Source organism: Prinia subflava, chromosome 26, assembly GCF_021018805.1.
Source record: "Prinia subflava isolate CZ2003 ecotype Zambia chromosome 26, Cam_Psub_1.2, whole genome shotgun sequence".
Classification (NCBI taxonomy): domain Eukaryota; kingdom Metazoa; phylum Chordata; class Aves; order Passeriformes; family Cisticolidae; genus Prinia; species Prinia subflava.
The window spans coordinates 2,844,326-2,857,295 of NC_086272.1; the positions used below are offsets into that span (position 1 = coordinate 2,844,326).

At 52.6% G+C, this 12,970-nt stretch overlaps 1 protein-coding gene and 1 long non-coding RNA gene across 3 annotated transcripts; one reads left to right on the forward strand and one right to left on the reverse strand.

Annotated features, from left to right (window-relative positions):
• Window positions 1-5,548: 5,548 nt before the first annotated feature.
• On the reverse strand, window positions 5,549-8,580 carry LOC134562077 (zinc finger protein 586-like). The gene has a single exon (XM_063419531.1). The coding sequence runs from the start codon at window positions 8,201-8,203 to the stop codon at window positions 7,355-7,357; it is 849 nt and encodes a 282-aa protein (XP_063275601.1). The 5' UTR covers window positions 8,204-8,580; the 3' UTR covers window positions 5,549-7,354.
• A 1,431-nt stretch (window positions 8,581-10,011) lies between these two features.
• LOC134562127 (uncharacterized) lies at window positions 10,012-12,612 on the forward strand. Of its 2 annotated transcripts, none has more exons than XR_010083080.1 (3): window positions 10,012-10,125; window positions 10,714-10,795; window positions 10,981-12,612. It is a non-coding gene; the product is annotated as an uncharacterized LOC134562127 (long non-coding RNA). The 2 variants fall into 2 exon arrangements; XR_010083079.1 differs by having other exon boundaries at window positions 10,024-10,171.
• The last annotated feature ends 358 nt before the right edge of the window (window positions 12,613-12,970 follow it).

Consider the following 12,970-nt stretch of genomic DNA (forward strand, 5'->3'; position numbering starts at 1 on the left):
TTCCCGTCCTTCTAGTGAGATAGGATACTGACGCACCCGTATGGGACAATCTTCTCTTTCAATTGTAACTTTTATGGGGTCAATATTCAATCCTCCCCTATTTCCTTCAGCAGCCCATACCTCCTTCTTAATTTTCTTTTCATCCTCCTGTTCTAATTTCAATATTTTAGCTGTCATCTTCCCATTTTCTGGTATAACTCCTATTCCTAATTTTATTTGGAAGTCTCGTCCCAATAAATTACTGCCTTGTTCCTGGGACTAACAAAACATCTCTTATCTAAATTCTGGTATCTCTCTATATCACCGCATCCCTGATGACAGGCAAAACTCTTTTCTTGCTCCCACCACTCCACTGCATCTTTACTTACACCATGCCTTCCTGAAATATCTACCAAACAAATTTTTCTTGCTTTTGCACCTTCCACAAGTTCCAACTCTTCCTCCTGTCTGCATCTTCCAAAATATTTTCTACACATCTCATTTTATAACATAGACTAAGCCTCCACCGGGCAGCCCCTCTGCCATGGCACGGCTGTGCGGCCGCCCCTCTCCCTTTCTTCCTGAGAAGATCTGCATTGACTGCGGTTTCCAAGGGAACGGCTTCCCCAACAGGAAGTGGGAAGCTTTGGAGGACTGATCACTGATTTTTGGTCCTCCAAGGACGGGGCATGGGCGGGGTCTGCCACCGGAATTCCCGAAGGGGAAGTAATTTCTGGTCTCCTCCATGCGGCCCCGTTCCCGCATGGCCCATGCTGGCAGCTCCAGCTGCCTCCGGCAGTCGCCCAGCACCACCGGAGCTGGAATCGCTACTGAGGCAGCTAGGGACTGGACCAAGGGGAACCCGCCACATGCCGACAGCGGAGGAACCGCCGCCGGGAAGGGGGGAAGGGAGGAGGGGGAGCCCGCTGCCCCGCCGCCGCGAACAGGAGGGGGGTGGGGGGACCCGCCGCCGCCGCTGGGAGGAAGGGTGAAGGAACCAGCCGTTCCCCCCCGGCTCTGCAAGCGGAGGGGGACTCACCACCGCGGCTGGGGAGGGGAGGGGAACCGGCCGCCCTGCCGCTGCTGCTGCTGCTGGGGGGCTTTTCCAGGGTCGGCTAAGCCACCACGCAGTCACCCCCCCACGTGGCTCATGGCGACTGTACTCGCCGCTTCCAACAAAAAGTAAGGCAGTGGCGGCAACGCTCAGCGCTGCTAAAACAAACTAACAAACAAAATACTGGGAATGAGGCTAAAAAAGCCATTGCGGGAAAATAGCGAGAGGGACCGGGGTGGGGGCCGGGTCTGTCGCGTGCAGAGAAGCGGCAGCCGGTCCCGAAGCGGCGGGCGGAGGGACCGGGGGGGTGTCGGTCCCGACTGAGCCGCCGCTGCGAACAGCGAGGGGGGGCAGGGGGGAAACCGGCTGGGCTGCCGCTGCGAACAGCGGACTCGTGCTTGGGACGGAAACTGGGGCAGAAACAAGCGACAAGCCAGAACCTGGGACATGCACAGCGACTGAGACAGGCACCAACACCGGAGCTAGCAATGCAACTCCCAAGGGACGATCTTAGGGTGGTATCTCTGTCGATGGTTTCTCCCCACTGGACTTCTATCCCTTTTCTTTCAAAATTTTCTCTTTTCTACCCATCCCTGTCTCTGTTTACCTTCCCTTTACCCCCACAACAACTACTTTTCTCCTTTCTCCTACACTATTTCTCAATACAATTTATCTTCTCTGAGGAACTATAATAAAGCTTAAAATAAAATAAAAATCTACACTTTCTATACTTTCATTCGTCCACATTCACTCCACCCTATTTTCCACTTAATCTCACACACAACCAACAATCACAACAACAAGGTACCTTTTTTTTTTTTCACACTACTTTAACACTCTTTAAGAGTCCCTGGCCAGATAATGTATTTCACAAACCTTCAATCTGGCAATGTTGGGATTTCTCTTCCCAACCCCAGATGTCTTGGGTTTATTTCATAGATTCTGCAGAATTTAACATAACCTTGGATGTCTTAGAATACCCTTAACCCAGCTAAACCCCTGAGTGTTCTCTGGATATTATTCAATCCAGCTGGTTATTAAACAATTCTGGATGCTCTCAGAATTTTCCTCAACCCAGCTAAAAATCTGGGTGTTCTTGGAATTTTTCTTCAACCCAGCCGATTATTAAAATAACCTGGGTGTTCTTGGAATAATTTCCTCAACCCAGCAAAAGCTTTTAGGGTCCCCTTTTCACACACTTCTTCCCGGGGGCGTTCTTTCACTCCTTTTTACCATTCACTTTCGTCCTCGGACTGGCCGTTTCCCTCTCGGGAAAACGAAAACGCAGCATAGAGGACTCCGCTTTCACTTGGAAGGTCTGGGTTTTACCCCAGCCCGCCTCTCAGTCACACACTTTCAGCCCCCGTTCTGTGCCAAACGCTGCCCTCCCCCAATCCCAGCAATTCTTACCACTCCGTTGTCCTTGGGTCTTTATTCGTGTACACTTTGATGTTAGGAGCTGGTTACCGCGGTTTTTAGGGAATTCTTTCCCTTCTCTTTGCCTTATTCTCTCCTTTTGTCCTTGGATCTTACCCCTTTCTGGGGTACTCTGCAAGGAACAGAGCCGAGGCCGCCTAATGCAGGTGGGACGCGTCTCCCTGGCTCTAATCCTCTCACAGCACCCGCAGTGGGGTATTTTAACCATCCTCTGCTACCAAATTGTGATAAATGCCAATAACTCGCTTCTTGAAATTTATGAAAATTTAATAAAGAACAAAAATTGGTTACAAAAAAATTAATACAATAATAGAAGTTTAAAAAGTTTTCAGAGACAGGACAAATAATGAGACAATAAGAGCAAAAGACTACCATCCCCTCTCCCTCTCAGACAAAGGCTGCGAAGGAGAAGGGACCCGTTAGGGAGAAGCCTCTCTATTTTTGAGGACAAACTTTAATGATTATGCATACTTTATCTAAGAAAAGCCCATTTGCCAAGAGCCTTTTGCAAAAGCCCTGGTGTCCTGGAGTCTGGCTTAACCAGGTAGCTTTGTGGATTCAAGGAGATATGCATGGTCTGGCTTGACCAGGGTGGTTTCGAGGAGATATGCATGGTCTGGCTTGACCAGGGTGGTTTTGAGGAGATATGCATCTTTCCCTCTGAAACATCCAAGAGGGGTTTTAGTCTGGCTTGTTGTAATTGTTCTCTCTGTGTAGAAACCTCCGGGTTATCTTCTCTTTGCTCTTGAGCTAAGGACAATACCTTACACACAATTCTTACTTAGATTCAATGTTAAAAACTACATTTACTATATTATTTAAAATGTTAATATTGCATAACTTTTCTACCTAGCATATTACATATAGTAAATACCTGCGTAGAGCCACACACACAATATGCCTTTTTCACACTAATATCTAACCTGTACCTTCCCTGACGTAGCTTGAGACTGTGTCCCCTTGTTCTGTCAGTTGCTGCCCGGTGGAATGGATATTATGGATTATAGTATGTTAAATCATAAACACAAACTGTAAATATGTCACATAAAATGTAACCTTAGTTCCAGCCAGCCACAGAATTGACAAATTCCGAGGCAGGCAACACCCAGAAACCACCTTTTAGGAGGAGATAATGAAATGTTGGGAACCTGGGGCACCGTCATTTGCATCAGAAAGGAGGAACATTAAAATAAGCAATCAGTTCTTCCTCCCAAAGGCAGCAGAGTCAGAAGAGCTCCACCATCTCGCTGATCACTGGAGAAGAACATCTGTCCATTCAAAATTTCGGCTCCCATTCCCTCACGGGAGGACCCAAATTGACACTTCTCCCTCCCATAGGAGACCCCATTAGCAGACCAGTGACTCCGATAAATTCGAATAACTATTCCAGGGAAACAAAGAACTGTGGGGAAATCTTATGCCAGGGGCAAAATAAAGTGTATAAAACCTGGACCCCAGGCGGGGCCAATTGGTGAACACTGGGGGACTGCAGTGCGACAGAGGCTGCTTTCCGTTCACCCTTTGACGATCCCGGGTTATCGTCACCGTAACTCTGCTTGTTGGTTTTACCGAAATTCTGTAATTTGACTTTTTTTAATAAATCAAATTATATTTCAATTGGCACAGTTAATTGGCATTTATATGATACGATAGGATATGATGATATATGTTATATTAGATCGTGTTATATTATATATTATATTCCATTATGTTATATATCATATCATATATCATTATCATATCTTATATCAACAAGGGAATAAAAACAGGTATAATTTCCACCATATTTAAAACATATGATAATAATCACATGCTAATACATAAATGAAGAACCCAATGTTATTTTTATAAAATAATGTCATTTTTAACACGTGGAAGTGGGGAGCACTGGGTGCTGCGGCTCTGCCTGGCAGCTGCAGAGCTTGAGCCAGAGGAATTTCCTGTTTCTTTTCCTCTCTGACACCTCTTTCTTAATTCTCCACCTCACATGTCTTGTTCAGTGTGAGAAACAAAGCACACTCCACTGAAAATTTTTAAGAGTTTTAATAAAGGATAGTAAGGGATAAAACAGAAAGCAAAAGACACAGGGGCCTGGCAAAGCCACCACACACCCACTTCTGCAGTCTGCAGTCTTTTATACCATTGCAGATGTATTATTTCTTCTAATGATTTAGCAGATTTAGTTTGAGCTCGTTGACAACAATCTTAATTCAGATTTTCTGCAACCTTGCACACTTCAAGAGTTGAACACGTCTCAGGTCTAGGGTGGTCTTCAGATGCCACTTTAAAGGGGTTTTGCTATTTCTCCTTTTATGCTCTTCTGCTCTCTGCTTATGCTATCTTGGACATATATATTGCAGTAATAATTATATCTTAAAATTCATCTTTTGCAAGCCCAATTACATCTTGTTAAAGCCTCTCTTCCACTTTTACACTGCTCAAAGCGTTTACAAATATTATCCTACTTCAAAGCAGTTTGGAACTTTCCATTATTATTTACAAGAAAATACCATTTTATAATTAAAGTAAATAAATTATAGCAAAAAAACAGCTACTACATGACTGCTTACAACATTCCATTAAACACATCTGAATAAAATCCATAGGTTGTGCTGCTGTGGTCTCATGTGCACCTCACTGGGGTAGAGGCGTCTCTCCCTCCTGGCACTGCAGCCCACGGCCAGGGGCCCTTCCCACTGCAATGGTTCTGGGATTCTGTCAGGGACTCACTTTCCTTTTCTTCTTCCCTCTGCTTGGAGCTGGCAATGGGCTGGAAAATGTCCAGCAAACCAACCTTTGCTGTCTGCTTTGTCAGCCTACACAGCTTCAGGACCTTGTCACCTGCCCCTTGGGCACAGCTCCCCTGGGCAGCAGGGCAGAACTGGCACCCTGGGAGCCTTGGGAATTCCCCTCTGGGATCCACGGCACACGCTGGGATGATCTGGAATTTCAGTTTCATGACACAGCACCCAACACCACTCCCAAGAGCCCTGAGTTCACTCAAACCCATCATCCCCCACATTCCCTGGAAGTTCAGCCCATGTCCCCACCCATGTCCGTGTGCCCTGATGTCCCCACCCATGCCCGTATCCCCACCATGCCTCCAATCTTGGCTCTCCATGTCCCCAACCGTGTCCATGTCACCCCCATGTCTCCAGCCATGTCCATGTCACCATCCATGGCCACATTCCCTTGGGGTCCTGTTGCATCCAGGTGCCCACAGGGGGCCAGGAAGATGTGCAGACCACCAGCCAGCTCTCTTCCTGTCTTGGTTTGACAGACAGGAATCTGCTAGGGAGGGGCAGGACCTCCCTAGGGGTGGAGAATTCAAATCCTCTCCCTCCAAACGATGATGATGTAGAAAATGAAGGGGGGCTTTCAGGCAGAAGGATGGGGCCAGGAAGAACAGTTCTTCACTGGTATGTTGTGGATGCATGGCTGGAAAAGCAGGGACATGTGCACAATCCTGCTCTTAGCTTAAGGGATGAGTAGAAGATGAAACGTCCTTGAACCATTCCTTAGATGGGATAAGGAGGAAGTAAAGCTTGGAACAGTAGCTGTAACAGGATGCTAGACAGGATGCATTGACCATAAGTTAGGGAAGATTTGCAGCATTTAGCCTCGTGGACAGAGCTTCTGAACCAATTATGTCTACTGCAAGGACACGTGAACACTATGGTTTAACCAATGATGTTCAGAGTTAGGTGCATGATATGCTTAGCACAGTATAAATGTAAGCCAAATAGCTGAATAAACGAGCAAGATTTTTAACTCATATTGAGTGCTGTTTTGACTCTGGCTGATTCCCCGGCCAACTGTAGGTATGACAAAGCAAATAAACAACAACTACAGCATTAATAATAAACAGAACCAGGAACCTCGAGGGCTTTCTTTCACAAAGCCCGGGGCAGTTTGATCCCGGTGGCCCAGCAGGACTCCGAGAGACCAGGCTGGAAGGGTGGAAAGCCCCGGGCTGGTGGATGAGCTCAGAAGTTCTGCGCTGGTAGCTGGAGCGGCAGGGACGTCCCGGCAGGGCAGGGCAGGGCTACAGAGTAGCAGAAAGCCTCAAAGCAGCCCCGAATAGGCTGTGATGGCGAGACGGCGGGCCCAGCAGGGCAGGGGGAGGCGAGCTCAGAATCCCTGGGCACACGAGCACATGAGCAGATGATGGCAATTTCCCAGGGCAAGATGCAGTGGTGACTGTGAGCTCTTCCCGCAGAACGCACCAGCCCGACCATCCTCTCTCCCATGCCCAGAGCAAGAGCGAGCAGCTGCCCCCAGCTCTGTCCTTTACATCCCCCAAAACTCCACTTATCTCCTCCCTCTGAGGGAAACTCCCAGAGACCCAAAAACAACAGGTGTAGCCCGGTGCTGCCATCTCCTTTAGACACTTCTTTCTTTAAATCAAGCACACAGTTGCTAGACTTCTAGCAACTTATGGGAAAAAAATTCTGTAAGTGAAAAAGAAACAAATGTAATCCCCAACACTTGCACACATGGATCACCAGGACTGTGGATCCCCAAGGCTCTGCCCAATGGGGCTCACTGGGGATCATCCAATGGGCTCCTCCAACGGGGGATGGAGTTGGAGCAGCGCACAAAGCTCTTCCCGCACGCGGGGCACTTGTAGGGCTTCCCTTTCTCCTGCCTCCATTGCTCTTGGGTAATGGCACAGCTCTGGGACAAGCTCTTCCCACACTCAGGACACTGTTAGGGCCTCTCTCCGCTGTGCATCTGCCGGTGGACAAGCAGCTTGGAGTGCTGGATGAAGCTCTTCCCACATTCTGAGCATGTGTAGGGGCATTCCCCAGTGTGCACTGTCTGCTGCATGATCAGGCCAGAGCTGTCAAGGAAGCTCTTCCTGCACTGCCCACACACACAGGGTCATTTCCCAGTGTGGAGCATCTGGTGGCGTTTCAGGTGGGAGCTCTTCGTGAAGCCTTTCCCACATTCTGCACATTTATAGGGCCGTTCACCGGTGTGGATCCTCTTGTGGACGATCAGGTGGGAGCTGATAGTGAAACCTTTCCCACACTCCCCACACTCATAGGGCCGTTCCCCAGTGTGGACTCTCTGGTGGATCATCAGGTCAGAGGTGTTTCTGAAGTGCTTCCCACATTTCCCACACTCGTAGTGCCGTTCTCCAGTGTGGATCTTCTGGTGCCGGAGCAGGCTTGACTGGACAGTGAAACTTTTCCCACACTCCCCACACTCATAGGGCCGCTCCCCAGTGTGGATCCTCTGATGGCGGATCAGCTGGCAACTGTCACTGAAGCTCTTCCCACATTCCCCACACTCATAGGGCCGTTCCCCAGTGTGGATCCTCTTGTGGACAATCAGGTGGGAGCTGTGAGTGAAGCTCTTCCCACACTCCCCACACTCATAGGGCCGTTCCCCAGTGTGGACTCTCAGGTGGATCATCAGGCCAGAGGTGTTTCTGAAGCGCTTCCCACATTTCCCACACTCGTAGCGCCGTTCCCCAGTGTGGATCTTCTGGTGCCGGACCAGGCTGGACTTCGTGTAGAAACTCTTCCCACATTCCAAGCACTGGTGCAGCTTCTTGCCATTGTGAAGCTGTTCATGCACCACCAGCTCAGAGCTCTGGCCACATCTCTGGCTTCCTTCCTGACACAGGGTGGGTCCTTCCTCCTCGGAGCACCCTGGCATGGGTTTGGAGCCCCTCCTCGGGTGGGATCTCCGCGGCTTTTCCTCCCCATTGCATTCCTGTGCCATGGAGCCGCTCAAAACAGCCTCTTCCACGAGGTTCTGCTGAGGGGATTTGTCCTCCCTGGGCTCCTTGTCCAGGGGAGGAAGGACAAGGACAGGATGGGATTTGACTCCGTGCCAGAGGGAAGGGCAAGGAGATCCCCCCAGTGCATCCCCGGCAGGACGGCGTCGGCAGCGGGGTTGTCCTGCAGCCGGGGCCAGGCTGGGCTGGGAGATGGAGCAGGAGAGAGGGGCAAAGGGGCACTGACTTCCTCCTCACCTGCCTGGGGATCCGCAGGAATCCTCCTCTTCCTCACAGCCTTCTCATCCTCTACCCAGCCAAAGTCTGGCACTGGGAATTCCTGGTGTGGGAAAGACATTCTGTGAGTGCATTGGCTTTGAAGTTCCTGCTGTTCAAGTCCATCTCCAGAAGTCACCACATGTCTGGTGTCCATAAAATCCTCTAAAAATCAAGAAGGAGTCCAAAAACACTGTCCCAGGGCTTCCCTGTTTCCAGTGTCCTTCCTTTGGGGTTATGGGGGTCCCTATTCTCAGAGCTGCTGGGGGGCCCGTGGGTCCTGGGGATCCCCCCTCTCCCGCCTCCTGCTTCGGCTCACTCAGGGGGTTTTGGGGCTGCCAGGGCTCATCCTGCCCTGATTCTGACTCGGCTCCCAGCTGTCCCAGGGTCCCCGTCCTCAGCATTCCCCCACTCCAGCCACTCAGCGCTTCTTCCCCCACTCCCCGACAACACTTTCACGCTCGGGGGGCCCGGACCCCCCTCATCTCCAGCCTCCACCACCCCTCCAGGCTGCCGGAGCTGCCCCAGCTCTGCCATCGCCCCGCTCCCCACTCCGGGCCTCCCGCCCTTCATCCCCGCCTCTCCCGGGATCCCCAAAACCAACGTCCCGCCCCGCCGGCACCGCGCGATCGCTGCGTGGGACCCCAAAATCCCCCCAGGGGCAACTACGGCTCGGCTTTGCACTCCTGCAAGATCTGAAAATATCCCATCTCCTCCCCGAAAAACCTCCCAGGGACATGCAAAGATAATTCCCGCGCGATTCTGGAATCTCTTAGCTCCCAACTCCATTCCAAAAAAACCCCCCCCAAAACCCTCGGGGACCCCCGGACAGATTTGGGGTGAGCTCCCTCTCCCTGGTCACCGGCAATGCTACGGGGGCCGGAGGTGCTTTGGGCTCTGCGTGCCCCTGGTCGAACTCCGTCGTTCTTTTCTTGTTCCGGCTCCTCCTCCTCCTTTCTCCCTCCTCCTCCTCCTCCTCCTCCTCCACCACCAGCACGACCCCCCTTCCCCCCATTTCCCCGGACCGCGGCCGCTGCAGCACCGGCGTTTGGGTGGGGAGAGCCCGCCAGGGATGGGTAGGGGGCTTGGGGACAGTGTGCACCCTTATTATCATTCATTAAAATGCTTAACAGTTTAAGAGGAGTGTGCTTCGTTTCTCTCATTGAACAAGAAGTGTGTGGTAGAGAAATAGGAAAGCGGTGTCAGAGAGAAAAAGCAATGGGAAACACCTCTGGCTTGCAGCTGCCCCCGCAGCGCCCAGCGCTCCCCACTCCCACCCCCCTGTGCCACCCCTGGTAGCCAGGCACCCCCGGGAGCGGAGTTTGGGCTCGGGGGGCAGGGGGACGGCACGGCCGGGTCTGCCCTGGGGGGAGCCCCGAGCCCCCCGCCCATCCCCGGGGGCTCCCGGGGGCTCCCCCTACCCAACAGCGGCGCTGCGGCGGCCGCGGGGCAGAGCGGGCGGGAAAGGGGGGCCCGGGCTGGGGGCGGAGGAGGGGCGGGAGGAAGAGGAGGGAGAGACGAAGGGGAGGAGCAGCAACACGAGGAGCACCGCGAGGAGGGGCAGCGGGAGAGGGTCGGTGTTCCACGGCGAGCCCGCTGAGGCCGCAGCTCCGCTGGGCGCGACCGCATCGCATTGCCCGGCAGCCCGCAGGTGACGGGGAGGGGAAGCTCGCCCCAAATCTATCCCGGGATCCCCGGTACGGTTGGGGGGTTTTGGCTTTTTATTTTTGGGGGGATGTGGGGTGTGGGAGGGGAAGGAATGTGGGGTTTGGAACTCGCAGATTGCAGAGTGGAGTGTTTGTGGAGGGGTGGTGGAGGCTGGAGATGAGGGGGCTCCGGGTCCCCCGAGCGTGAAAGTGTTGTCGGGGAGTGGGGGAAGAAGCGCTGAGTGGCTGGAGTGGGGGAATGCTGAGGAAGGGGACCCTGGGACAGCTGGGAGCCGAGTCAGAATCAGGGCAGGATGAGCCCTGGCAGCCCCAAAACCCCCTGAGTGAGCCGAAGCAGGAGGCGGGAGAGGGGGGATCCCCAGGACCCACGGGCCTCCCAGCAGCTCTGAGAAGAGGGACCCCCATAACGCCAAAGGAAGGACACTGGAAACAGGGAAGCCCTGGGAGAGTGTTTTTGGACTCCTTGATCTGGAGGATTTTATGGACACCAGACACACCGTGACTTTTGGAGATGATTTGGACAGCAGGACCTTCAAAGCCAATGCACTCACAGAATGTCTTTCCCACGCCAGGAATTCCCATTGCCAGACTTTGGCTGGATGGAGGAAGAGAAGGCTTTGAGGAGGAGGAAGTTGTCACGGGACCCCTAGGCAGGTGAGGAGGAAGTCAGTGCCCCTTTGCCCCTCTCTCCTGCTCCATCTCCCAGCCCAGCCTGGCCCCGGCTGCAGGACAACCCCGCTGCCGACACCGTCCTGCCGGGGATGCACTGGGGGGATCTCCTTGCCCTTCCCTCTGGCACGGAGGCAAATCCCATCCTGTCCTTGTCCTTCCTCCCCCAGACAAGGAGCCCAGGGAGGACAAATCTCCTCAGCAGAACCTCGTGGAAGAGGCTGTTTTGAGCGGCTCCATGGCACAGGAATGCAACGGGGAGGAAAAGCCGCGGAGATCCCGCCCGAGGAGGGGCTCCAAACCCATGCCAGGGTGCTCCGAGGAGGAAGGACCCACCCTGTGCCAGGAAGGCAGCCAGAGATGTGGCCAGAGCTCTGAGCTGCTGGTGCATGAACAGCTTCACAATGGCAAGAAGCTGCACCAGTGCTTGGAATGTGGGAGGAGTTTCTGTGCAAACCGCAGCCTGCTCCAGCACCAGAAGATCCACACTGGGGAACGGCGCTGTGAGTGTGGGAAATGTGGGAAGCGCTTCAGAGACACCTCTGACCTGATGATCCACCAGAGAGTCCACACTGGGGAACGGCCCTATGAGTGTGGGGAGTGTTGGAAGAGCTTCACTACGAGCTCCAGACTGATTGTCCACCAGAGGATCCACACTGGGGAACGGCCCTATGAGTGTGGGGAATGTGGGAAGAGCTTCACTAAGAACTCCACTTTATACAAGCACAGGAGGATCCACACTGTTGAACGGCCCTAGAAATGTGGAGAATGTGGGAAAGGCTTCATGAAGAGCTCCCACCTCAAACACCACCAGATGCTGTGCACTGGAATCTGACCCTGTGTGTGTGGGGAGAGCGGGAACAGCTTCTGTGACAGCTCTGGCCTGATCATGCAGCAGACAGTGCACACTGGGGAATGCCCCTACACGTGCTCAGAATGTGGGAAGAGCTTCATCCAGCACTCCAAGCTGTTTGTCCACCGGCAGATGCACAGCGGAGAGAGGCCCTAACAGTGTCCTGAGTGTGGGAAGAGCTTGTCCCAGAGCTGTGCCGTGACCCAAGAGCAATGGAGGCAGCAGGAAGGGAAGCCCTACAAGTGCCCCGCGTGCGGGAAGAGCTTTGTGCGCTGCTCCAACTTCATCCCCCGTTGGAGGAGCCCATTGGATGATCCCCAGTGAGCCGTGTTGGGCAGAGCCTTGGGGATCCACGGTCCTGGTGATCCATGGTGGGAAGACAGCTGGCTGGTGGTCTCCACATCTTCCTGGGCCCCTGGGGGCACCTGGGCGCAGCAGGACAAAATTCTCTTGGGATGCAGACCAGCGTCAGGAATTCATTAGGGATAGTGAATTTTTTTACTTTTGACCTGAAGAAATCCCACCTTTTGCATCCTATTGTTTCTTCTCTAAGCATCAAGGAATACTGGGATGTCTTAAGAGTCTTTTCCAACCTAAATCATTCCATGATTCTAATTCTTTCTGACCCTTCCACAGGCGTCTTCCAGAGCCAAATGGTGACTGAGTGGGACAAAAAATGAAGATTTTGGAGACAATGGAGTGGAAACTCCTCTAAGAAGGGTTCTTTCCAGCCACCCAAGCACGTGGATACTCAGCCAGCATGGACACATAAATCCTTTTATTTTGGCCTTGATTTTCTTTCGTTGTTCATTGTTCATTGTTCATTGTTCATTGTTCATTGTTCATTGTTCATTGTTCATTGTTCGTTGTTCATTGTTCTTCATCCTTTCACCCAACACTGGGGTAAAAATAAAAACCTTGATCTAAGACACAGTTGGAGATATTGTGGGTCATTGCTGGGGACATTGTAGGACATGGATGGGGACATGGTGGGCAGGGGGCCTGGGACATGGACATGGGTGGGGACATGGCTGTGGATGGGGATATTGGGCATGGGGGGATCACAGACACAGATGGTGACATGGGCATGTATGGCCATGCATGAGGACATGAGGGACGTGGCCACGGATGGTGTCAAGTGGCCTAGGGGACAAGTCCGTGGGTGTCCATGTCCATGCCATGAGGTTTGCCATGACCAAGGACAACACATCCCCACCACCACCACGATACTGTCCCCTTCATGCTACCGTTAATTCCCTGCTCTTCCTCCAGACACCTTGCAGAGTGTCCCCATGTCCTGGTGGCCC